General features: G+C 40.7%; 1 protein-coding gene across 1 annotated transcript in view; it reads right to left on the bottom strand.

Moving 5' to 3' along the window:
- Nucleotides 1-24,047, bottom strand: part of LOC137172872 (collectin-12-like) — a 43,841-nt gene that overhangs the window by 6,896 nt on the left and 12,898 nt on the right. Inside the window, exon 3 of the mRNA XM_067577455.1 lies at nucleotides 7,343-7,465. Within this exon, the coding sequence (XP_067433556.1) occupies nucleotides 7,343-7,465 (123 nt within the window). The remainder of the gene's footprint in view (nucleotides 1-7,342; nucleotides 7,466-24,047) is intronic.

Raw genomic sequence — 24,047 nt, 5'->3', positions numbered from 1 at the left:
CCACAGCTACCACCAGCCTCGCCAGGGGGACACATCCTCTAACTGGAGACTGCATGGGCTTCTCTGCAGGGAAGCTGTTTCCTCCAACAGTTAAGACAACAGTTCAGTCCCAAGCCTTTCACCTTCAGAGGTCAAATCACCAGAAAGACAAGATGATCTTTATTTAAATCTGCCCATCCCTTCAAATAAGATTGCAGGTAAAGACTTTTTTGTCTGGCCCCAATTTGCACAAATGTTTGTTAAAATGCATCTTTCAAAGTTAAACGTGAGAACATGTTAACACAAATTTGTTTTAACACCACTAATTTTTTTGATGCCACTAACGCAGGTTCTATTAAGGGGATTTAGATTGTAAGTCTATTGTCTGATCTACACTGCAGAGCAGAGGGTGGCGGCAATGCACCAATATGCTGGATGCTAACCGCTGTAAAACAAGAAGAAGAAGAGGGAGGTTCTGCTCTTGCCTCACCTGTAGCTATCCCACTAGCAATAAGTCAGATGGCAACTAGCAAGGAACAATGGATAAAGAAAAAGGTATTTTGAATGGCAAGTTCAGCTTCAAAGCCCTGTTAGATGGGTTTGTCAATAAGACCGCAGTTATTCGTAGTTACTGTCAGTGTCGATCTAGTCTTAAATACCATTTGTTAGCGAAGCACACTGCTAATGCTGATGCTGGCAGCCTTGTTAGCCCTGAACCGTCCTGCTTGCAGCAAAACAAGCTTGATAGTGTGCGAGGGAAACCCATGAACAATCCTATAATCAGCCTGCTTCAACAGCAATAAATAAATGGATGGCTACAGCTTGCAGGCTAGTTGTAGAGGACGCCAAATTGTTTTTCCAAGGATGGCAAAGTCATAACCCAGCATACTCTGCCTCTGATTGGCTAGTACTCATTGGTTGGGTTGGTTAGGTTTAGGCATGAGGAGTGAGATTGGTTAGTAAGTAAGTAAAATTTATTTGTGTAGCACTTTTCATAGACATTAGTCACAAAGTGCTTTACAAGAGCATGAATGCAACATACAAAAAAGAAAAAATTCATAACAGATGAGTTGACCTCCCAAGTCACTTGATTAAAAAGTGCAAAACTAAAAAACACAATACACAATAAAATACACAATTAAAACATTAAATGATGTCTAAACAGGTGTGTCTTTAGCTGCTTTTTAAATTAATCCACAGAATCAGCAGACCGTAACGGTGCAGGCAGATCGTTCCATAGCTTACGTGCAACAGCCTCAAAAGCTCGATCACCACGGGTCTTAAGGCGGCAGCGTGGGACAGAAAGCAAGTTTAGCTTATCTGACCTAAGAGAGCGAGGAAAAAAAAAATGGAGGACGAGGATCTGTGAAATAATTCAGATCGCATCCAATGACTGCACTTGTATTGCCATCGAGAGCCACCGCCTTATCAAAGATACACAACCTGCATGATGACCAGAGAGCGAAAGTAATTTTCTTTCTTATACTCACTTTCCACTGTTCTCTGCTCACTTTGTTTATTGTTTTTTTTATTTCGTATTAGCCTGTTTTTATCCCAAAACACAAAGGGATGTTTTTGAGAGCCTTTGTGAGCCTTTATTTTTCCCATGTGAAGCTGGACACAAATTACATTGTGTGATTTACTTTTGAAGTGAAGGATCCACAGAGTGGTCTTTAATCAGTACTGAAGTAATGGAAAATTTAGCTGGCCAATGTGTCCATCTGTTGCCTATTGAGCTTGAGTTTGCCATAAGTTATGATTTGAGCATATTTTTAAAAAGCTAAATGCTGTACATGTGAGGGTTTCTAACCATCTTTGTCATTGTTTTGTGTTGTTAACTGATTGCCAACAATTAATGCATACATTTGCATAAAGAAAGCATATCTTGTCCAGTCCCATGTTGATAAGAGTATTAACACTAACACAATGTACCTTTACAGTAAATAAAAAATGTGCGATTAATTTGCGCGATTACATTTTTTAATCGCCTGACAGCCCAATTTTAATAGTATGTTTACTACCAGTTTATATTCCATCCAACACTAAGGGAAATGTACTTATTCGCTGTCTTGCCCAGAATTACACTACTCTCAGATCTGTACGCAAACTATGAAGCTACAGCCAGCAGCCAGTTTTTTGTTGTTTTTGTACAGATTAAACAAGTGAAGATAACGTGTCAATGAGTGAGTTTAAGAGGTGCTGGAAGGCAGATTATGTTATCTTTAGACAGAGCTAGGCTAGCTGTTTCCCCCTGTTTCTAGTCTTTATGCTAAGCTAAGCTAACCAGCTGCCATACTATATAGATATGAGAGTGGCATTAAACTAAATTTATGGTCGATCAGAACTGGTTTTTATGACGTGTTGTCAGACCATGTCAGAAATCAAATGTGTTTATAGTTGTTCCGAACAACTGAGTGAAAAGCCGACTGTCACAGAGAGAGGAGGGGGGAGGAGGGGGACGGGGTAGATGTGATATTGTTTAAATACAGGGGTAAAAGCACATATTTTTAGACAGTCTCTCCTGGAAGGCAGTCATAGTGTTGCACTCGGCTGTTCACAAGAAAAGTAACTTAAAAATAGTTGTGTCATGGTTGGAAAAGGAGAGCTAGAGAGAGAAAATCAAATCCTGACTCCTCTCTCACCTCTGCATAGCTGACAAATCACTGTGGGTGTGAATGTCGACTTGTCTGTTTAGGCAAGTTAGAGAAATGGTTGTGCGCTGCCCCCCCCCTTAACCTCCGTCAGAAAGGTGTTGCGGGAAGCGGTTTAATGGACATTTCCACTGTCTGACAAGCATGTCTGAAGGGGCACATAGTGACCTTTAATCTTCTTATGTAAACCTTGGCAAGAAAGCGAATAACCGTATTTTCCCAAAGTGTTGAACTATTCTTTTAAATGTAAGAATTAAGAGCAAAAGAAAATCTTTCATCGGTCTCAAGACTGCAAATAGAAAAGATCTTTTGCTGTTATGGAAAATATTTAATCCTGAGTAATTTACACTGAGATGTTTGGGAAACTTCAAATTGGAAAATGGTGAAAGCTGTTTTTTGTTTCCTTTCTTAGCCCTCTTAGACGTCCGAGAACCCCACCTAGAGTTGTCTCATGGAACGAATAAACAGATTTAAAACCATATGAAGCTATAAAAATATCCTCGGATTACCACATTATTTGGTAATGAGAGAAAATGGTCAGTTGGACAGGAAATGTTCCAAACTAAATGACACATTTCCAGACACAGGGGTGTACAGTCCAGCCCTGCAGAGCACAAAAGACACTTCAAGTCTACATGCCAAGCCATAGGCTACACCTCTGGCACATTGTTTCTTTCACTCACACTTACACATACATGAGCCTAGATACTGAAACACAAGCAGACTCCCAAATACAGACTTTTCTGGGCCTTTTCCACATGATCTGTCCATGTACTGGCCTCCAGGGAGTCCCATTGCATCACACTGTGGCAAAATTAACCATAAAACACACATGCAAAGAGTCTGCAGAGGAAAGCATTGCTTTGGCAGAAACCTTATAGTTCAACATGTTGTAGGAATGAACTGTTTTGTTCCAAGTTTGAACTCTTTATCTGGGCTGTCTTGTAAAATCTAAGCTCCTTATACATATAAAGTCAGAAATAGTTATGCACTGACATTGTTAACTGCATGCTTTGGGGATTTTTTCATTTTTAGGAGCCGCAGCTAGGGCAAGCCTCTCAAAACTGAATGCACAGCTCAGACACATCTGTCAGATCAGATAGCATAAAAAAAATTGAGGGCAAATTTATAGCTATCATGCTTTCAAGTAATGTTTTTATAGTGTTATTACACTAAAACCATGATTAATTTTCTCAGTGTTGTGCTGAATGTCTCTTTGGTTGGAAGGATGTGAAAGTGAAGGGGTAACTCTATTTTTTTCAACAACTGATTGCCTTTGAGCCAAGCAGTACTCCCAGCCAATCAGCAGCCACCAGTATCAGTACAACACTGTAGTTTTTACTGAGCAGCACTTAAGGTGTCAAACAGATAATCAGTAGACAGTTCCCATTATGGGTTAGATGCCAACAGCTTGATAAGTTATCATGATGCAACTATGGGCGCTGCCATTTTTTTTTTCATATGCTAACAAATTAACTTTAGTTTAACTTTGCTAAAGTCATTAAGGTTTCAGTGTCAAAGTGTTAAGGTCTGGAGTGCTTACAGTGTAGCGATAAGCTTTGTAGCATTATTCTTGTTGCATGTGTTTTGCCTTTTTGTATGTGTTTTGGTATTTGTAGCGCTTCCCTCAATGTTTGCGCATTCACTCATGTATGTGCTGTGTACTTAAGTGCCACCGTAAATAGCAGGTGCTGTAGTACAAACTCATTTGAGTCGCAGAAGCTAGTAGAACGGCAGCTAGCCTGGAGGTGATGTCAGGACTTCAGCTCTCTAATACATCAAATCTTTTTGTTTTGTTGTTTCCTTTGTCAAGCGTCTTTGAGTATGCTGAAAAGCGCTATATAAGTTCAATGTATTATTGTTATTATTATTATTATTATTAACACAGGATAATGGCATGTTGAATCAGCCTCTTCAGTCAAACATCATCACAAGGCAACATTAGAGAGAGACAGTGTATGGGATGCGACTCGCGTTGAGGTACGGTGTGTTTAAGCCTTGTTTTACTTTTTTTTTGCTAAACCATTCAAATGTTTATCAGTGACATGAAGCCCAGTGCAACAGCAGCACAAGCAGAGGAGAGTCATTAAGTCAGCAAAGTCACTCTCTTATGTAAGCAATATCTATCTTAATATATAGCATTCACTAACATTCACTAACATTTACTAACATAAGCCTTCATAAACTACCGGTCATAACAGAACAAGTAAGGCTGTAGCAGCAAAAGCCTTCAGTGAATTGAACTTAGAAAGGGTGTTTTTATTGCTGATGAATTAATCTTTTCAATTGTGAGTAGAAGACTAACAACAGTCGACACTGACTTGCTGTTAATGGGACTGTATCAAACTGAATTAAATTTAGACTGAACTGAACTGAGCTATTTCAAATTAAGGGTTGTTTTTTTTACATGGGAATCTCCTCTTAGATCCAGACATAGCTTCCTCTTTCGCTGCCTTTAAAAGACATGAAAATATTTACAGAAGACTCTGATCCAGGACATTCACTCTTCTCTTTGAAACACAGCTAAACTGTGCAGGATTTAAAACCAGTTGGTCTTTGAGAAGAAAGACACTCACAAAGGGAATGAAGTAAACTGCACTTTTGTGACTGGCTTCAAAGAAAATTAATGGGACTTAAATCCTCAAGAGCCCATAGAGTGACCTCATATTGCCTTTGGTCGTGTCAATCGAGACAGTATGCTGTAGGAGAGAAGACAGAGGTCACTGAATGCCGAACTTCCAGGTTAAACTGCATCAAAACAAAAGAGCCACATAGAGGACATTTTTGTGGGTCAGTGATGTAGGACAGAGAGAAGCACACATGTTAAGTGCATAGAGCACTCTGGGTCTCACTACATAACCATCTGGAGCTGGGAGTGTGTTTAGGCTGAGCTGTGGTTCCCTTGACAGAGCGGCGCTTCAGTGCCAGTAAAAACCCAATTTCAGTGGGTTCTGCTGGAGTTGCACCGAGTTCACTCACTGCTCATCTGGGATCAATTAGGCCTTCATGAAAACATGCAGCATGGAACAAGGAGGACCGCCTGAGCTCAGAGAGTGAGGAGACATCATGTGTTCAAGACACACAGATAACCCCTGAACATGTTAACTTCATGCCATTTTCACAAATTGAAAATAAGGAGGGGACCGAACGTAGTCGCATATGGGAATGTTTAGCACAATTATGGCAGGAACATTCAGAGTTCAGTCTTCTGAAAGACGGCGGGACCGTTTCCCGACCTGGAAAAAATGTGAAATAGCCAACCAGGAAGTTCAGCTCCACAAAGCCTGAAGACCTTCCCCGGAGGTGTGAGCTTTGGGGGTGTTGGTAAAATAAACTGAGAGAAGGTTCGGGGGTGGAGACAAGAGACAGAGAGAAGGGTCAGTGCACTGAAATTACAAAAGACACATATTTTCTCACTTGCCTCTGGTTGTATGCAGTCATGCAGAGAGTTTTGGTTTTATGTGCTGAGGTTGTGAGAGATCTGTCTCTGTGATCTCTGCCTGCACCCTTACACAATGGAGGTGAATGGAATAGGGCTGCAACTAATGATCGTTCTCAGTGCCAATAATTTTCATGATTAATCGATTAATTGTTGGTCGGTGCGAATTAAGCAACAATCAAAAAACCAAGGATATTCCATATACAGTCATTTTGAAACAGAGAAATCAGCAAATACTCACAAAGGAAAAGCTGGAACAACATGTAATTTTGTCAGAAAATGACTGAAACGATTATTTGATTATCAAAATATTTGCTGATTATTTTCTTCTGATTAGCATACTTTTAATGAACTTGGACAGCGTCATATCTTTCCAAAATCAGTGTCCCAGTTACTGTGAACAGTTTGCATTGGATCTACTTTCTACCAAAGAAACAGTCCATACACAGTAAAAACTGTTTGTGGCTGACAGTGAGGTCTGTGGAGAGCAATTTGGACTTTGTTTGTGGAAAGAGATGCTGCCGATGAATTCTGTAAATGTGATTTTTCAATGCTATGAGTGCAGCAGACACAATCCCAAACAAAATTACAAAAAAAAAAAAAAAAAATTTGAGGGAGAAGCAGAAATCTCAGAGACAAAGACAGACAAAATCTGGACAAATAATACCAAAACAATCATATCTGCATGTCAACATTTTGGGAAATACACTTATTAGCTGTTTCCCCTCCAGCTTCATATTTACTACACAGACATGAGAGTGGTTTCAATTTTCTCATCTAAATCTCTGCAAGAATAAGAGTGTTTCCCAAAATGTAAAACAATTCCTTTAAGTGAGAGAAAATGTGTTTCTGAGTGATCTGACCCTTTATGTGCATCTACCAATGACCTCTAAGTGAAAAACTGCTGATTTTGTTGAAGGTGTGGTACTCCTCCGCTCACATTTTCCATTATTGATGTATTGCCTTTAACTAAGAAACATCGCCAAAGAACATCCATGTCATGGTTGGGCACCCGGTTGGCCACTCAAGGGACAAGGACCTCTCACAGAAGTGTTGCCTCAGTGTACTCATACACTGATTAAACAGCTCAGCTCTTATTTCTTGGCAGCATGAAGCGAAACCGAACAAAATGTTTGGACGGCGCTCTCTGTCATCACGCTGTAAGTGAATCATTTCAGCATTTTTGAAGTGATGCTTGGAAATGTTTGTTATCCAAAGCTTCCTCTAAATGCACCCATGTCACAGAATGTAGCTCACTGTAACCTCGTCTTACCTTTGTATCCGAGTACAGCAACAGCGATGGTGAGGAGAGTACACAGCACGTAGAGCAGAGCTATGGAGGTCTTCAGTGCCCATTCATTCTTACACTTTGTGCACTGGGTGCCCTCCTGGATCCCTGTGTGAGTGAAAAGCAGGCACATATTTAATTCATTCAGCATTTTCAGTCAACTGAAGCAGAAAAGTCTAAAAACGATATGTGGGTAAAATTTGGTGTTAGCTAGGGACTCTCCATGTAGAGTCCCACATCTGGACAAACAGGCCTGGAGTCTACATTAAAGAGTCCAGCAGTTCCCTCAGGGCCCGGGTGGTGAAGGGGCAGGGGACACAAAAACAATCCCCCCCCACTGACTTGTTTACACTGGGCGACATGCTTATTTTCCAACTGCCTCTTTTTCAGTCACTGTCTTTCACAAAAGATTCCTTCCCAGTGAAGCACAAACAGACTTTCATGAGTGTCCTACAAGCAGCACTGAGTGTAAATCATGTGTAACATACATAAAATGCTGTCACTTTGTAGACCTTGTCATTCTTGCAGTGCGTCAGAACCGTGGAGTCGAACTACAGGCTGAAAAAAGGTCTGAGCGAAGCAGGGGACACTTGTGGAATATTTCTTTTCCAAGCATATCTTTCATGACAGATGAGTGGCGAGATCTTCAGCGCTGACGGGAACACAGCTGTGTTTCATTTTCATTTCAGGAAGTGTGTGTGTGGAAAGGGTGAGGGTGCGGTGCACAAGAGGAGGGGGGGTCTGGTTTTCATGCACCTGGAACGAAACTTGCTTCACATGCCGAAATATAAAAGAATAGCTCTTATTCAACGTGGCAACACAAAGAGTGCAATACATGAGTATCACATATCCGCGTTTGTCTATTATACATCATCCTGTAAAGTGCAGAAGCCATTTAGTGCCAAAGATTTCACCACACATCTAGTTCAAGTGCCTTGAAATGATGAGGTAATACTTCAGTGAATTAAAAATGTAGCGCCGATTGGCTCGTCACAGGCGCACTGGGAGTTTAGATGCCAAAGTTAATAACTTGACTCATTCTTATGGGTGTGAAGGGATCTTTAATGACCACTGAGTGTAAGACCTCAAGTCCAGCTGGATAGAGAGGTCTCCTCAGGACCCGGCCAACCTGAGAGAACATGAGATTTACCGTAAAGAGCACGGGCAAGAAAAGAGCTTTAAATGTAATACTTCCCTTGTTTTGATTCTATGCCAACTCAACTAACACCACAGGCGTACAGGACAAATAACAGATCTACTTTAATTCATCTGCCTACAGCTCAACTCCCTGTGTTCCCCGAGTATGACAATGTAGAGCTCCATAAATTTCATCAAACTGTTTCAAGGCATGACATCATTAGATAAATCAACTATCTGTGAAACTTTTTGGCGGTTTCTTGCCAAGTCACATCACATCTTTAGAGAAACCAGATCATTTTGTGGGGGAAAAAAAAAGCTTGCATAGAAGAAGAGATGGATGGAGTTGAAGGGTATGATGAGAGTCAAAAATTTTTAACAGAATTTCCACAATATCAGCAAAAGAAAATGCAAATTATTGCGTGTTTCCATCCACAGCTGTTTTGCAAATATATTTGGAGTTATAAAACCATTTCAGAAGAAGAGGATGCAACGGGATGACGTAATTAAAACAGCGCCAGTCAAACATGAAATTGTGAAAAATAACATGATGGAAATATGACAGTTCTGTCTGTTTCATGTATCACAGTCTCCTCATTGGTCCACACAGATCTGATGTTTTCATCTGCTGCTCGTTTTTGCCTCTTCAGTGGACATTTAAAGTCACGCACTTCATGAACATCATGATTTAATTGCTAAATATGTTTTTATTGCACATTGTCTTTATGCTTTTATTGATACACCGACTTTTCTAACTCAGCCAAGCGTAAAAAATGTATTTACAATGTTTCAAGATTTTTTGCCACTCAGGTTTTTGCGCAAACTGAAAGTGCAAATAAAAACAGATGGATGGAAACGCACATAAAGAGAGGAGAGAAAACAGTGGAAATGTGGCAGTGTTGCCACATTTGTTCTCTGCTTGTATCATTGACCACAAACCTGACAGTGACTTCACCTTTTAGAGCCCTAAAACATGGCTGATGCTCATGTACAAATCACGTAAAGGACCCTATTTCCTCCTTAAACTTCATTATCAAGTATTCACACTTGAAAGACATTAGTCTCTTAAAAGCTCTTGTTCTGGGTGTGGAGAGAGTTACTAAACACAAAGTGCTTAACACAGCTGTGTATGAGTTACCAAAGTCTTCCCTCGCCACTGGTTTAACTGTAAGCAGAGAAGTGCACTCTGGGAATACAGCCACGATAAATGATTGCATTTCTGAATCATTCATAACTGCTGACATGTTTGAAGTGTCAGCTCATGCATGCTTCCACAATAAAGCAAGCATATCAGTTCATCAGTTCACAGTAATCACAGCGTCGCTGCCCAAATTTTCTGTTCCAATCCAAACATGCTGACAGTGTTTACAAATCTGCTGCACTGAAATGATACCAAAACACTTTGTAAGGGTATAAACTATTACACAGGGAAAGGACTTTTCCATTTCAGTGCTCGCTTGAATGATGATCTTCAGATGCTTGGTGAAAAAGTGGAGACTTTTCGCTTGGCTGTCAAATATGGAGGACACCTGGCATAGCACAAAACACATGGCTGACAACACAACAACAAAGGAGAGCTCAGGGTTTCACAGATCCAGCTCGAGGTCCACCAGCGCACAGAGAATAGACATCAGATGGAGCAGCTGTAATCTTTTCAACCCCCCCGAGTGTCGACACACCACTAGACTGTCTCTATCAGGGGTCGCGACCTGCTTGCTGTTCATTTCCCAGTGGGTCACATCCTGGATGAACAGCACAAGAAATGAAGGGAGACAGATGCTGGACTGGACTGCTAAGTGCAGCTTTAGGACCACATTGATGTTTTTCTAGACTTGCGCCAATCATTTATGTTTCCTGCCTCTTTTATATTAATTTTATTGTGGTGTCTCTATATACATGCATGTTGTCAGCATGGGTGCAGATATCAGGGCTACAAATTACCAAAGTTTCAAATGATACCAAAACAATACTTTTTTCCATACCTCACTTTGAGGTGTACTTTTTAAATATCTAATGAAATAAACCAATTTTCTGAAAGAGCAAGCAGTCATACAAGAACTTTGCCTCAATAAAATCAATTTAAAATTGGTGAAATTATGATTAAAGGGGGCATCATGCACATTTCCAGGTCTATTCTGAGGCTCTACTGGAATATCTTTGCATGATTTACAGTTCAAAAAACTCCTTATTTAAATCATAATGGCTCTTTATGCAGCTCCTCAGTTCAGCCTCTGTCTGAAACAGGCTGTTTTAGCTCCTGTCACTTTAAGGCCCCTGTCCCGATAAGCCCACTCTGTGCTGATTGGCTAGCTCGGGAGGCTACGTAAACAAACAGTAGTAGTAGGATTTTGATTCTTTTTATCGTTCTTTACTTGAAATGGCAACTTCTCCAATACATCTGTATATATTTGAACCCAAATCTGATCCAAAATATGCAAGTGGACAATGTGAACAACCTGTGGAACAACCTTGGCAACAAAGGCTATGGAAATTTTTTTACGACTTTGTAGGAGAATCAAAAATTAAAAAAAAAAAAACGTTCAGAGAAAACCTGAAACTTGGCTGTTTTTTTTCACATACATACATACACTCACCTCAAGTTTTTTTAACAGTATAAAATAACAGAAAATCACAACAGCATGACATGTCTCCTTTAAAATAATATCTGAAACTGTTCATAATCATCATAAGTAAAGTACAAAAAGTACAAATCTGACCAAACATTTGACACCAGCTTTTGGTACGTGACAGTTCACCACATTTCAGTCAGTGCCAAAAAAGTAGACATTCAGTTGTTCAAATTTAAACTGAGCTAAATTTGGTTGAAAAGTGACTCTCTAAGTTACATATAACTGTTGTTTCAACAGCACTTAAATGACTATATTTCAACATGAAGTCAGTTCTAATTACATGTTGAAATGTAACAACTGAAATCCAGTTGAAACTATGGTTAAAAGTAACCTAGCTGTATAAAAAAACCTCGCATTTCGAGCCAATTTAGCCCAGTTTTAACTAAGACGCCAAGATGTCCTTTAACCTGCAAATTACCAAAACCATGTTTACTTGAATGTGGCATCGTAAACGACGTTGTCATTTTTATGTGTTCTTATTTGGGCAGTTTTTGTTATTGACAGCAGTTTATGTCAAACTAGATATCACACAGTTTGTGTTTCATGGTTGATGAACATATAAATAACAAAAAAGTGAATATAGGCAAAGAATCTAACAGGTTAAGACCCAGAATTGAATGAAAATGGAAAACAAAACCTCATCGTCAACACCATGTCTGCCAAAAACTTTAAGTAACACATGGAAACCTGGGACATGACATCGCTCCACATTCCCGACAGGCTGTTTACATGACAAATGGCCAGATGGATTTGAGACAGTCAGGACAAACGTCTTTCACACTTTCTCAAATATCTGTCACACTAACGGAGCCCAGATGCACAAATCCTAACACATGGATAAAATATCTTGAGGTCTGTAGACATGAAATTTGGCTTCATGTGGAGTTATGTGTAGTAGGCTGAGGCCTGCTGATAAAGTCAAGAAAATCCTCAATAAATATTCAAAATAGGAAGACGAGAACTTAAAGCAGACTCTGGAAAAACATGAGTGAACACCGACCTCCTTGTTCGCAGTTTAACATCTGAGACTCAGTTTCCTTTAGTTTGGCTGCTTGTCATTAAATCGGACACTGATTCGTCATCTTTCCCCTTTGCCTGCACAGCCAGATGCAGTTGGATCTCACTGACCACAACCACAAACACAACCAATCCGTCCAGGATGCACTGACCACAAGCTGACAACAACACTTTTACTGCTCATAACGAAATAAAAATGATGCCCTGAACACAAAGAGCCTTTCCAAAACAAGAACAACACACCCGGGGTTTTCAAATGTGAATGGATTCTCTTGTCATTGTGTGTTTTGGCAGGACAAAGTCACCCATTGTTCCTGTAAAACCTCTATGTTTAAATGATATCCGGACAGTGTCCACTTTGGTGATACTAAGTGTCTCCAAGCTTGTGTCTTTCATCTGTCTCATTTCCTGAAACAAAGGATTACCCAAACATAATCTTTTTCATCTCAAAATGGCTATTAAATTGCCCCTGAAATGCCACAATAATGTCCACAAGGCCACAGCAAAGCGTGGCCGATACATGGCCTTGCTCATTAAAAGACAATGTTTATTTACAGTAAATAGCAGTGGGGATGCTATAGTAACGGATGAGAACACAAAGCTGTGAGCTGAGGTCACACAAACTGTGATTTGGATCCCTGCCTCGCGTAACACACACTCAACCCCTTTCCAGGAACCGGAGTGCACAACTACTCCAAGAGGGCAATCAGTGAGTTATACCTGGCACCAAAGACAAAGTGACGAGTACAAGAGAAACTGCAGCAGCAGCAGAGGAAGAAGTCCTAAAAGCTTTGACTGAGGTCAAAGTAGAAATGTTACGATGGGAAAGTCCTGAACTCACAAGCATATATTTGCCTAGAATGTCAAAAGGTAAAAATAGTAATTGTGAAGAAATTTAAGAAGAAAGAAAGAAAGAAAGAAATGTAAAGGGAAGTAAGAAAAAGAAGGATAAAAAGGGTATGAAAGGGGGACAGAAAGAAGGAAAACATGAAGTGAAAGAGACAGAAGGAGAGAAAGAATGTAGAAAAAAGATAATGTGTCACTCACAGTGTAGTTTTTCAGTTCCTGAACTGACATTTTTGAGATAGTTGAGTACTAGAAAGTGCAACTTTCGTCTGAAAATGGAAATATTTAAAGCCACTATGTGTAGCTTCAAAAATGACTGACTCTAGCACCCCCCAGTGGTAACAACAAAAAAGGCACACTGAGCGCTGAACAGATCCAACCCAGGTACACTGAGATACAACGGGCTGAAATCAACACAGACTGCTCCAGTTTTCACCACTTTCATGCAAACAAAAACTTAAACCATCAAAATAATCTAAAATATGTTATAATAACATAAACATCTACGTATAATGACTTTAAATCACTATCCTTTAAAATGTACTTCAGTCTAGTATTTGAGTGAGTTCACACCAACTCCACCAGACTTTGAACAGTAGCCTGCTGATTATGAAATATTGTAAGTAGCAAATAAGTTTTTTCACCACCAGCCACACAGTTATTTGTTTCCAATTGTTTTTTTAAAGGACCAGTGTGTAGGATTTAGTGGCATCTAGCGATGAGAAACGCAAGAGGCCCTCTCTAGAGCCAGTGTTTGGTTTGTCTTGGTTTGTTCTGAGCTACTGTAGAAACATGGCGGTGCAACATGGCGTCCTCTGTGGAAGAGAACCTGCCCCATATGTTAATATAAAGGGAACGAAAACACAGCGATTCTTATTTTCAGCTGATTATACACTAATTAAAACATACTGATGAATATCATATTCCATTTCTGACAAGTCCGTTCCGCTGGATGCCACTAAATTCCTCACACTGCACCTTTAAATATCCGATCATTCGTGCCATCTGCCCTTCATTACTCAAACAGAAACAAGAAGTTTTACAACATCTCTAATACACTGTAATCTAAGCCAGGATGTTTTACAGTCAGGAGGGAGATGATGGCTCGAGGAATGACTCATGCACAGCTCGGCTTTCTCAATGGCACGATGAGGTGGCCTGCACTGAATCATGTGCTGCAATGCTGTGTGAGCGAGTGCACTGGTCCATGACTTCCAGTGTTTGTGGACATAAATCAGTGGCTCTCAGCGACTTTTACCTGCAGCTAAAAGAAAAAAACCCTGCTGACATTTAAAATACAATCTGCGACGTTTGATGCACTCCAGGAGTAGTTTTTGTGGTATTTTTATGTGCCTCCTTTGTGTGCCGACTTTCCGTCAACCTGCCTTAGCGACATCGAGCTCAGTTGGCGATTTCCAACTGAAAGTTTTTTTTAGAAGCCAAAGAGAAGGAGATCAAGGAGTTAGAGAGATTTAAGTTTGATCTCTTTATAGAAAACTGATGCAGAGATGAAATTTACATGGATCTTCCTCTAACAGCACCTGCAGATACTTCTGAAAAGGATCAACTCAGATGATCCCCAGTCACTGCACAAATCTCTCTCGCAGCGGAGGTCCTGGCTGCTTTGTTACTCTGCCTAATAATTGACTGTTTAACAGCCTCGAGAATACGTTCTGTGCTGCAGCATACCCTCTGCGCTCACTGTGAGGCTGTACCTGCCAATGACGCAATCCGAGGAAGTGCAGAATTAGGGCCAAAGGGTTCTGAGTTTGTGGGATGGCTCTGGGGCCCCAGGAAACCGACACCATTCCGGCTCCATGTGTGGCCTGATTTCAGGCTCCATCTTTTTTATTGCATGTGATGGAAAACAAACGGCTCCATCACAGGAGACAGGCGATGCTCGTGGTTCTAAGTAAATGAAGGAGGAGTGAGAGGAGAAGGGAAGACAGGCCGATGTTTGAAAAGATGAATTTCAGGGGGGGGGAAATGTGAGAAAAGACAAGAGACAGGGAGATCTGAGAAGTGAGTTGATTTAAAGATCTGAGAGGTGGAGAGAAAGCAGTGATGGATGAACTGTAAAAGTCAGTATCCCCCTGTCACGTTCATCCCCTGCAAGCTAAGAATCTCTCTGGGACTGTGACACAGACCAGATCGTCCACGTAAAGAAATGGGAAAAATGGGAGAAAAAAGTCGGTGCCTCTCTGACAGGGGTATCTCTAACTGCACTTTGTGTTCACATCTAACAAAAGGCATTGTAAAATTATGAGGCAACCATGATTACAGCATCCAACAGCTCTCCCAGGCTCCAACTGTCTGCCGCCTCACTGTGGGGGAGCGAGACAGGACTTTTATTTTTCCACATAAAGGTCTAAATCATTTGTCAGATCTTCTTTCATCCAGTGATTGGTTTTAGACAAATAGTAAAGGAGAGGACATTCTGTTTATTAACAATTGTGACTCATCTTATTTTAGCTGATAGAGTGCATAAATATTAATATCATTCATCATCAAAATTGTGAAAGATGCAAAATAGCTGCAATCACTGCAACAAAATGCTGACAAAAGCAGCATTTTCTGCCTCAAAGTCACTGAATGCACATTCATTCAGTTTCGCCTTGGCTTGCTCCAGGCGCCAGGCCACAAGAGCTGGGCATTGCCCCATGAGGATGACCACCCAGGGGGGCGCCGAAAGTGGTGGGCAAGGAAGTGGAAACGTATCAAGCGAGCCGGCATTCAAGCCAGTTGACCAGCTCTTCCGTCAGTCTTCCTCGCCAATGTCTGTCCATTGTCAATAAACTAGACTACCCAAGACTGCTTCTGACCTCCCAGAGGGAAATGCTGCTGTGCCCTCATCTTCGGCGAGACATGGCTGCACGACAGTATCCCAGACTCTGTTATCCTTCTCCCTGCTGATGAAGCATCACAGTGTCGGACAGCCAGCTTCCCCTCTCCATGAGAAGCCGTAGCTTTCTCTCAACAGCCTGATTTTAGTTTGTTTTGCCAGCTTCGGTTCAGTCATCAAGAGTGCTGAGATGTATCAGTATTTCTTTGAGGTGGAAACTGCAGGGAAGCATGTTTACCTATATCTAGATATGGGTTTCCAATCAGCAAAATGTCCAGATAAGAGATTTCATAAGCTTTGACGCTAACAAATCTCTTATCAAAGCATTTATCTCTCCTAAATCTTTTTGTGAATGAAAAATGGGAAAGGAAAACATCTACAGTAGGTAGCAGGCTTCTCATTTATAGCTGACTGTCACTGTGTAAAATGACGATAACTACATCAGAAAAGATAGCCAGGGTTTCGACTCTGTTTACTTTTCTTTGTTCATTTTCATGAACAAAAAGAATCTTGAGTCGTCCTTTAGCGTGCAAAAAGGCTGGGGAGCTGGCCAAAACTGCCCACTCCTCATCTCAGCATAATGACGTCTCACCAACTGATAGTAAAGGTAGAGAAAGAAACACTTCCAAAATGGTTTTCAGATGAGCTGCGGTCAGACAGGCACGCAGGCTGCGGCAGCATCCACGGCCCCGCCCCCTCCCACGAGCCCGGGGGCCCCGTTTGGCTCTGCACAGACTCAGTGCTCGCTGCAGTTACACAAACAGGTCGTCTTTCCAGAAAACTACATCAACAATGGAGCGGGGAGCGGGAATGGACTTACTCAGCGAAGGGATTTGAGGCCCACGGAGTGACTCGGGTTTTAGTTACAAAGCAAAACATTGGAGCTTAAGCACCCCAAACATTGCTGCTCTCTAGTAAGTGTGTGTGTTTCTTTTTGTCTCTCAAGTGTGTGTGTGTGGCCCGCCGGTTAACGACCATCACATTAGCATCCAGAATTCGATAGCCTGCCTACGCTCAACTTTGAAGGAAATACAACACCATCAGCAAAAAGAAGAAGAGAGTTCAAAGTGAGAATGCAGGAAAGCAGGACAAGAAAAACAGAAGAAAGACTTTATCCGATAAAAAAAACAAGATTCAAAGGCTGTTTGTCCTCAGTCAACTGTGAGAAATGATCACAAAGTGCAGCACTTCGCAGTATGGACATACAGTATTTGAATCAGAATCATATTTTCTATCAAAAGAAAACACAACACAAGAAAAACTGAGAATCTGCCATTCCTTCAGTCAGCATTTTTAAGATTAAAGTTGCCTCTGCAGGAAAGATCTAGAAGACTCTCAGCTGCAAGAACCCGACACTGAGGTTCTTCCTCCAAAACTCATCTGATCGATATCAACCCTCTGGAGTCAGACCACCTGCTGGCTGCTTCAGGTGCCAGTCAAAATGTGAAAACCACTACAAAGACCCCCAGTGCCGACGGAGCACTGGCAAGTACTTCAAAGAAAAACAAACAGCTAAATGTCACTAGTTGGAGAAAACCAGAGATAAAATAAATAACGTGACATTTTCCCTCTGATGAGCAGCTGGGATAATAAACCACAAAATGGTATTTGAGGCATGCCCTTTTCTGACTGGCTCTGTTTATTGGTGTTGTTGGAAATTTTGGGGGGAAATAAGAGCAACAAGAAGCACACTGCACATGTATTCCTCTAACACATTTTAAAAATCTACCTCTTTTTGGCTATTTCCACTTTTTATTTACTCTTTTTTGTCGTCTTGGACCATTAAATCTAATTATTTGGGAGTTTTGTTTGCAGCTACAGTATGATTCGCTTTGTATCAAAATGTTTTTATACCTAATATACCATAAACAGAATCCTGGTGCTTGTAAAGATGATTTTATTAGAATTAGTTATTAGAACTACTTATTGATGCAGTTCCTCTAATGGCCACTAGATGCTGACTCCAAGACAACTCACACTGTACTGAAATGACCTTGAAAATCTCATCATCAAAGCTTTAAAATGAACAATATCTGCATATCGACTCTGAAATTTGTAATGGGGAGGAAGGAGTAGATGTAATTTTAAGGATTACAACAAGATAATTGAATGTTTTCAGTGGAAAAACCATATTAGACACAAAGTATTATTCAGAGTAGAGTGTTTTTTTTATATACATCTTAAAACATGTTGGGAGTGGGTCTTTAACGACAAGCATGTTTCGATACGTTTGCTTGACAGATGACAGATTTCATCTTGCTTGTTCCCACCTCAGCACCACCCAACACTAGTTTTCAGCATCTTACAACAGCCAAGCTGACACAAAAACAAATTTGGCAAACTAGAAAGGTCAGTATACAACTTCAGATTGGTTGAAGTGCCACTCTGGGCCTCTGTGTTCTGAATTTCCTTTAAAATCTAATTAGTAGTGTCTGTGATCACTTGTGTTGAACAGATGAGTGAACAAACAGATAGAAAAGAGCAAAAAAATACATAAAACAGCTCCATGTGCCTGCAATGAGTTTCACAGGAACCATAAAGATCCAGTTAAATCATTACAGTCATACGCATATGCATGCGTGCACTACAAATTCCCAGACACAAAGGGAAGTGTGATGCTTTGCTGTCCAATTTTGTCCATTTCTCTTCTGACATTTTTCTTGGTCATCTTCAAATATCAGAAACTAACGATATTCAGTAGAAGAAAAAGGTCAATTCTAATTTATTTTTCAGCTGGTCTACAGTGATATTGGATTGATTTCTAAGTTCAGTACACTGTTACACTTCATGTGCTTCTACAAGAATGTCTGAAATGTAAATGCACTGGACTACAGTCCCTGTTCTACTGAGGTGCTGCCAGATTAAACCAGGAAGCCAAGAGCCATGCAGATGTTTGGGATACTTGACAAGAAGCTTGCTGGGAAAATCTCCTTCACAGATCATTTCCACATCAGCCAAACTCATCACCACGTTAGCCACATTCGTCACTGACAGACTTCACCAACGCATCTTGTGTTCTTTGAGTGAAGGAACTTGTTTCCTCTCCGACCAATCTGCTGCGGACTGAAATTTTCTATCCGACCTGATGGTTTCTGCTCTCCACCGCTTGTGTCGCTTGTGGGTAATGTCTGTATAACATTATGGTCATCGTGGAGTAAGCCGCTCTGTGATTTTAGGATTGCTTGTAATAAGACGCTCTATCATTTAACAGCGGCTTTGAGAGAACATGGAGGGCTGTGAAATATGAATATGACTGTGGTCTGTGTGTTGTCGGGTGGTCGGACACTCTCAAGGAGCTTAGTTTTAATCCAGTTAGATGTAGGTAGTTCAGGAAATGTGGATGAAAATATATAATCTTTTTTTTAAGTCTTTAAAGTCTTTCTTTTTTGATTTCAATGCACAATTACACACAGCAGGCTATCAGTGTAGTTGTAAAAGAGAACAAAACATGTTTTTTTCCAGGTCTATGTTTATATCCTCCCTTCTGGAATATCTTTGCATGATTCATAGCTCAAAAACTCTTTATTTGTCTTATACTGGCTCTTTATGCAGCCCCTCAGTTCAGCCTCTGTCTGAAACAGACGTTTTAGCTCCTGTCTCTTTAAGGCCCCCTCTCGATGAGTCCACTCTGTTCTGATTGTTTAGGCTACGTAAACAAACAGTAGTAGTAGGATTTCACTTCTTTTTCTCATTCTTTACTCGAAATGGAAACTTCTCAAATACATCCGTACATGTTTGAACCTGAATCTGATCTGAAATATATGAGTAGCCACAATCTTAGCAACAAAGACTGCGGAGCGGACGGCTGTTTGTGGGTATGTGCGAATGATCTCACGTCAGTTTGATGGTGAGTAGAGGTAACTTTGTAAACAAAACATTCAGAGCAGGTTGAAGCCCTGGCTTTTGACTTGAAGGTGGCATTTTTACATATGTTCACCTCAAGTTTTGGAACTTTGACCATCCAACATCAAACAGTATATAAACGATGTAAAAGCATCAAGTCATTTCCCCTTCAATACCATTTTAGTCCAGATGGACATTTTGAACACAGTATGTATTGCTCAGAAAGTGGAAATCGTCTGAATGGAAACAAAGAAGTTATGATCCCACGTGTGAACTGCACCATACTTCGGATTTAAGAGGGGGAGCAAACCACATGCAGTACGTTCAGTTATAAAATTACACACTTTATCCTCCAGATGCTTCCAAACTTCCAAAATCAACAAGACAAAATACAAAGAGGAGCAGGTTTAAAGCCTGATGGGCGGCTCTCTGAGGTGGGTAACAATGGAAATGCCAATGAAATTTAGTCATGCTGCATCATGGGTGTTGGAGTTCCTCCTGGGTGGCCTGACGCATCTGCGGTCGGATGCGGGGGCGTGGCCTGTCAGTCTGAATGACAACAAGCCATCATCTGCCACCGCTGGTCAGGAAGAAGAGCTGTGTTTTTCTGCCAAATCCTGTTCAGATGGACACACTCCAGACATGAGGGTGGCACACTCTCCTACCTCAGAGCCGCCTGCAGTCAGTGAGATGAAGCATCAAGAAGGAGCCGACTGACATCTGGACAGTGAATCACGCTGAGACGATACCACTTACTGAAAGCAGTAATCAACACCAGACAATGGCTTTAAATGACTGTACACAATTGTTTGTTTAGGGTTATTTAGAGGAGGTACTGGAGAGGAAACTCCTTTCTAGAGTGTAGAAGAAGTGAATGTGTGCTGCAAAGGCATCATCAGGGACTAAAGTGATTACCTTATTACTCCAAACAGCACGATGTGATTGCCAAAAACAATCTGTAATCAAAGTACAATGCTTTCACAATCTTTTCCTACAGCTCAAGAAATGTGGACTTTAGGGGGCAATTTGACAGTGAAAATGAGAAACTCAGGAGCTGTTTCAACAGTAGCAGGAGTTTACATCTTTAGAGAAAGAATGTTGGTTCCCATACAAACCATTTGATTGATGAATGAGATAAATATTTTATTGTCTGTGGAGAAATCTTGGCTGGAACTTTCAGAGAGTACAAAGAGTTCAGCCATTCAGTTCATACCAGAAGACAAATACACATCCAACACATAAACATAGCTGACCTATAAAGGTAAGTGTACTTCAGTAATGCCACATAAACTGCTATAAAGTTAAAAACACGAAGCACTTCACAAGTTGCCAATGTGCAATTTATGAGAACAAGACATGCTCACGGCTCTGTGTGGTTGTACTTCAAGCTAAATGCTAACATGAGCATGTTAACATGCTCATAATGACAATGCTGCATCCTGATGTTAAACCTATCATATTCACCATGTTCACAATCATAGTTTGCTAATTAGAACTTAACACAGAGTACAGCTGAGGCTGATGGATGTCATTAGTTTTGTGGATATTTGGTTATTAACCAAGGTTATTGGACAAATTAAAATTTTAACCTTTGATGGCACTTAATGAAAAGTCAGGATCACCAATTCCTCCTGAGAGGCACATCAATGTCTGTACCAAATTTTGTGGCAATTCATCTGATATACAACCACATGGTGGCGCTGAAGGAAAAGTCAGGAGATCTCCAAACTCATCCTCTGGGGACCAAGAGGAATGTCTGTACAAAATTTCATGTCTGGAGCAAATTGGTGGACTGACCGACACACCGACATTGCCGTCCATACAGCCATGCTGCTGCCATGGCTAAAAAAACTACAAAACTTCACAAGATCAGTGAAAAATGTGCATTAAAATACCCATAACTTATATATTTAGGATTTTCAACTTGTTTCTTTGTGAAGACTTGTTCAACCAATGTCTCTTCAATCACCTAAAACATCTCCTACTTGACATTTTACTTATCAGTGTATAAGAAACCTCAAGTATGGACCAAACTACATGAATAACACTATGAATTACTTTCCTGATATCAGGAAATATAAAACATAAAGGACAAACCCCAGTGTATTTGTGAATGTGTTGCCACATTATTAGTGGCAACACATTTGCAAACTCAACCAGGGAAGTTGGGAAGTTGAACATGTGGAGTCAGTGAAAACAGATTAATGTGAAAGTTAAAGTTTGCATGATCCGACTCAATCTGGAGCACCCAAATTCAATCAGATATGTGATCTTTGGAAGAACAACAGAAACGTACTGTTGTTTATTCCTTTTTAAATTTTCTAATGAACCGTACGCATGACAAGCATTGTGCAGAGCCCTGAAAGGTGCCAGAAAATGAATTTAGTGAATTCCCTCTGTCTGCAGTCTTAGCCACACATGGAAAATGTGATAGTCATTATGCTTCTGACAGAGTTTTGGAGCTGAACACTGTTCCTCTCTGCTTCAACTCCCTTTTGCAAACCAGGAAGCTGTAGGTTGATTTTGGCAAGTCTCAGTCGTTTTTTCCCCCCTTTCATTAACATTTTGGACTGTGAAAAACAGATTTAGGGTGTTTTATTACTTATACTAAAAGAGGAGAAATTAGAATCCCCAAATTCATTGTTAAAGTGCGCCTGTGTGTTTATGCTGCCGGAGGTGTTGGGGAAATGTTAGTGCTCATGGACGCAGGAGACTCACATACATAAAAGTATCAGTTTATACTACAAAAAGTGAGATGTTGTGTGTTATTCTTGGGCTGAATGTGCTCAAACACACACACTGAGGGGATTCAAGTGTAAGATCTAATGTAAACGCATGTTTCCCGCAGAACAAAGAGCTGCAGCTCGCCAAAGTGAACATTAGCCTTTTGACGGGAGGCGGTAAAGGAACGCAGGTGTCTTCGATTGCCTTCTCTCCGCTCCGCTATACTTTTATTTAATTACTAAATCAATGACTCAGACCCCCTGTTTGAACACCCCTAAACAGCACTTAAAATGGAGGCCATACTGAACTCCTGAAACTCTCCTCTGACATCTGCATTTGGGTCACGTCAAGGACACCGGGGTTATTATGGTGTGTGAGAGCCGGAGGGGGGACACGATGGGGTTTTCTGCTTTTCCTCACTCTCAAAGGTGACTCAGAAAAGTCACTGACACAGGCTAGATTGAAAATAGCAGCTAACCACCAGCACATGTGTTGTTCTGGCAAAAACATCACCGATATATATTTATATATAGTGTCATAGCCTGCTCTTCGCATCTAGTGCCTGGAGTCATGTTACTGCTGTTTTATTCAGCCTAATGAAGGCATAACAAAGAGAAGGAAAAGGAGGGGACGGAAAGTTTGTAAAAAAAAAAAAGTTTACAGGATCTCTCTGAGCCGACTGTGATGTTAAAACCATCTAGTGCAGTTTTGATGTACCGTGGAGAAAGATGAATTCAGATTTTTGGTTAAAGTGTCAGTGTTACACAGTCTTACATGTCAAAGCCAATAACAAGCCTTGAGGAGTACTCAGCCTGTGAAAACAGTTATCTTCTTTGGCTCTGGAGGACCTTCAACTGTGAGAGAAACTACTCAAGTGACATCTTTGAAGTATCTCAGCTTATTATTATCATTATTCAAATTGCACTATTGGAAGTGTAGGATTGAATGTATTTGAATCTGGACCCATATTAGGAACTAAAAATCAGAATATCTCAGCTACACCTGCTTCAATTGACCATTGATGACCATATTTTGTTTTACCTGTTCCTCACAAGTCCCCAAATGAATGGAAGTGTAATACTGAATCACTGGACCTCCCTTAAAGGACCAGTGTGTAGGATTTAGTGGCATCTAACAGTGAGGTTGCAGATACCCCTCCACTCCCCTTCCAAACTTGTAGGAGAACCTAAAGTGGCTGTGAAACTCGCGAAAAATGCGAAAGGTCCTCTCTAGAGCCAGTGTTTGGTTTGTCCGTTCCGGGCTACTGTAGGAACATGGTGGTGCGACATGGCGGGCTCCACAGAAGAGGACCCGCTCCCTATGTAGATATAAAGGGCTCATTCTAAGGTAACGAAAACACAACAGTTCTTATTTTCAAGTGATTATACACCAATGAAAACATACATATTATATTCCATTTCTGCCAAGTCCGTTCTGCTAGATGCCAATAAATTCTACACACTGCACCTTTAAGTAAAATCAGAATCAGATTCAGAAAAACATTATTGATTATCGTAACTCAATTGAAATTTGTCTTTGAGTCCAGTGTCAAAATACATTACAAAGTAGAAGTGACCTGCATTCAAAATTTTACTTAAACCTAAATTAATTGATTTTTATTACTAACTGGGGGCAACTAACTGTAAATGCA

This window comes from Thunnus thynnus, chromosome 21 (assembly GCF_963924715.1).
Source record: "Thunnus thynnus chromosome 21, fThuThy2.1, whole genome shotgun sequence".
Taxonomy (NCBI): Eukaryota; Metazoa; Chordata; class Actinopteri; order Scombriformes; family Scombridae; genus Thunnus; species Thunnus thynnus.
Note: the sequence above shows the minus strand (reverse complement) of the source record. Positions and strands in the feature narration are given on the sequence as shown.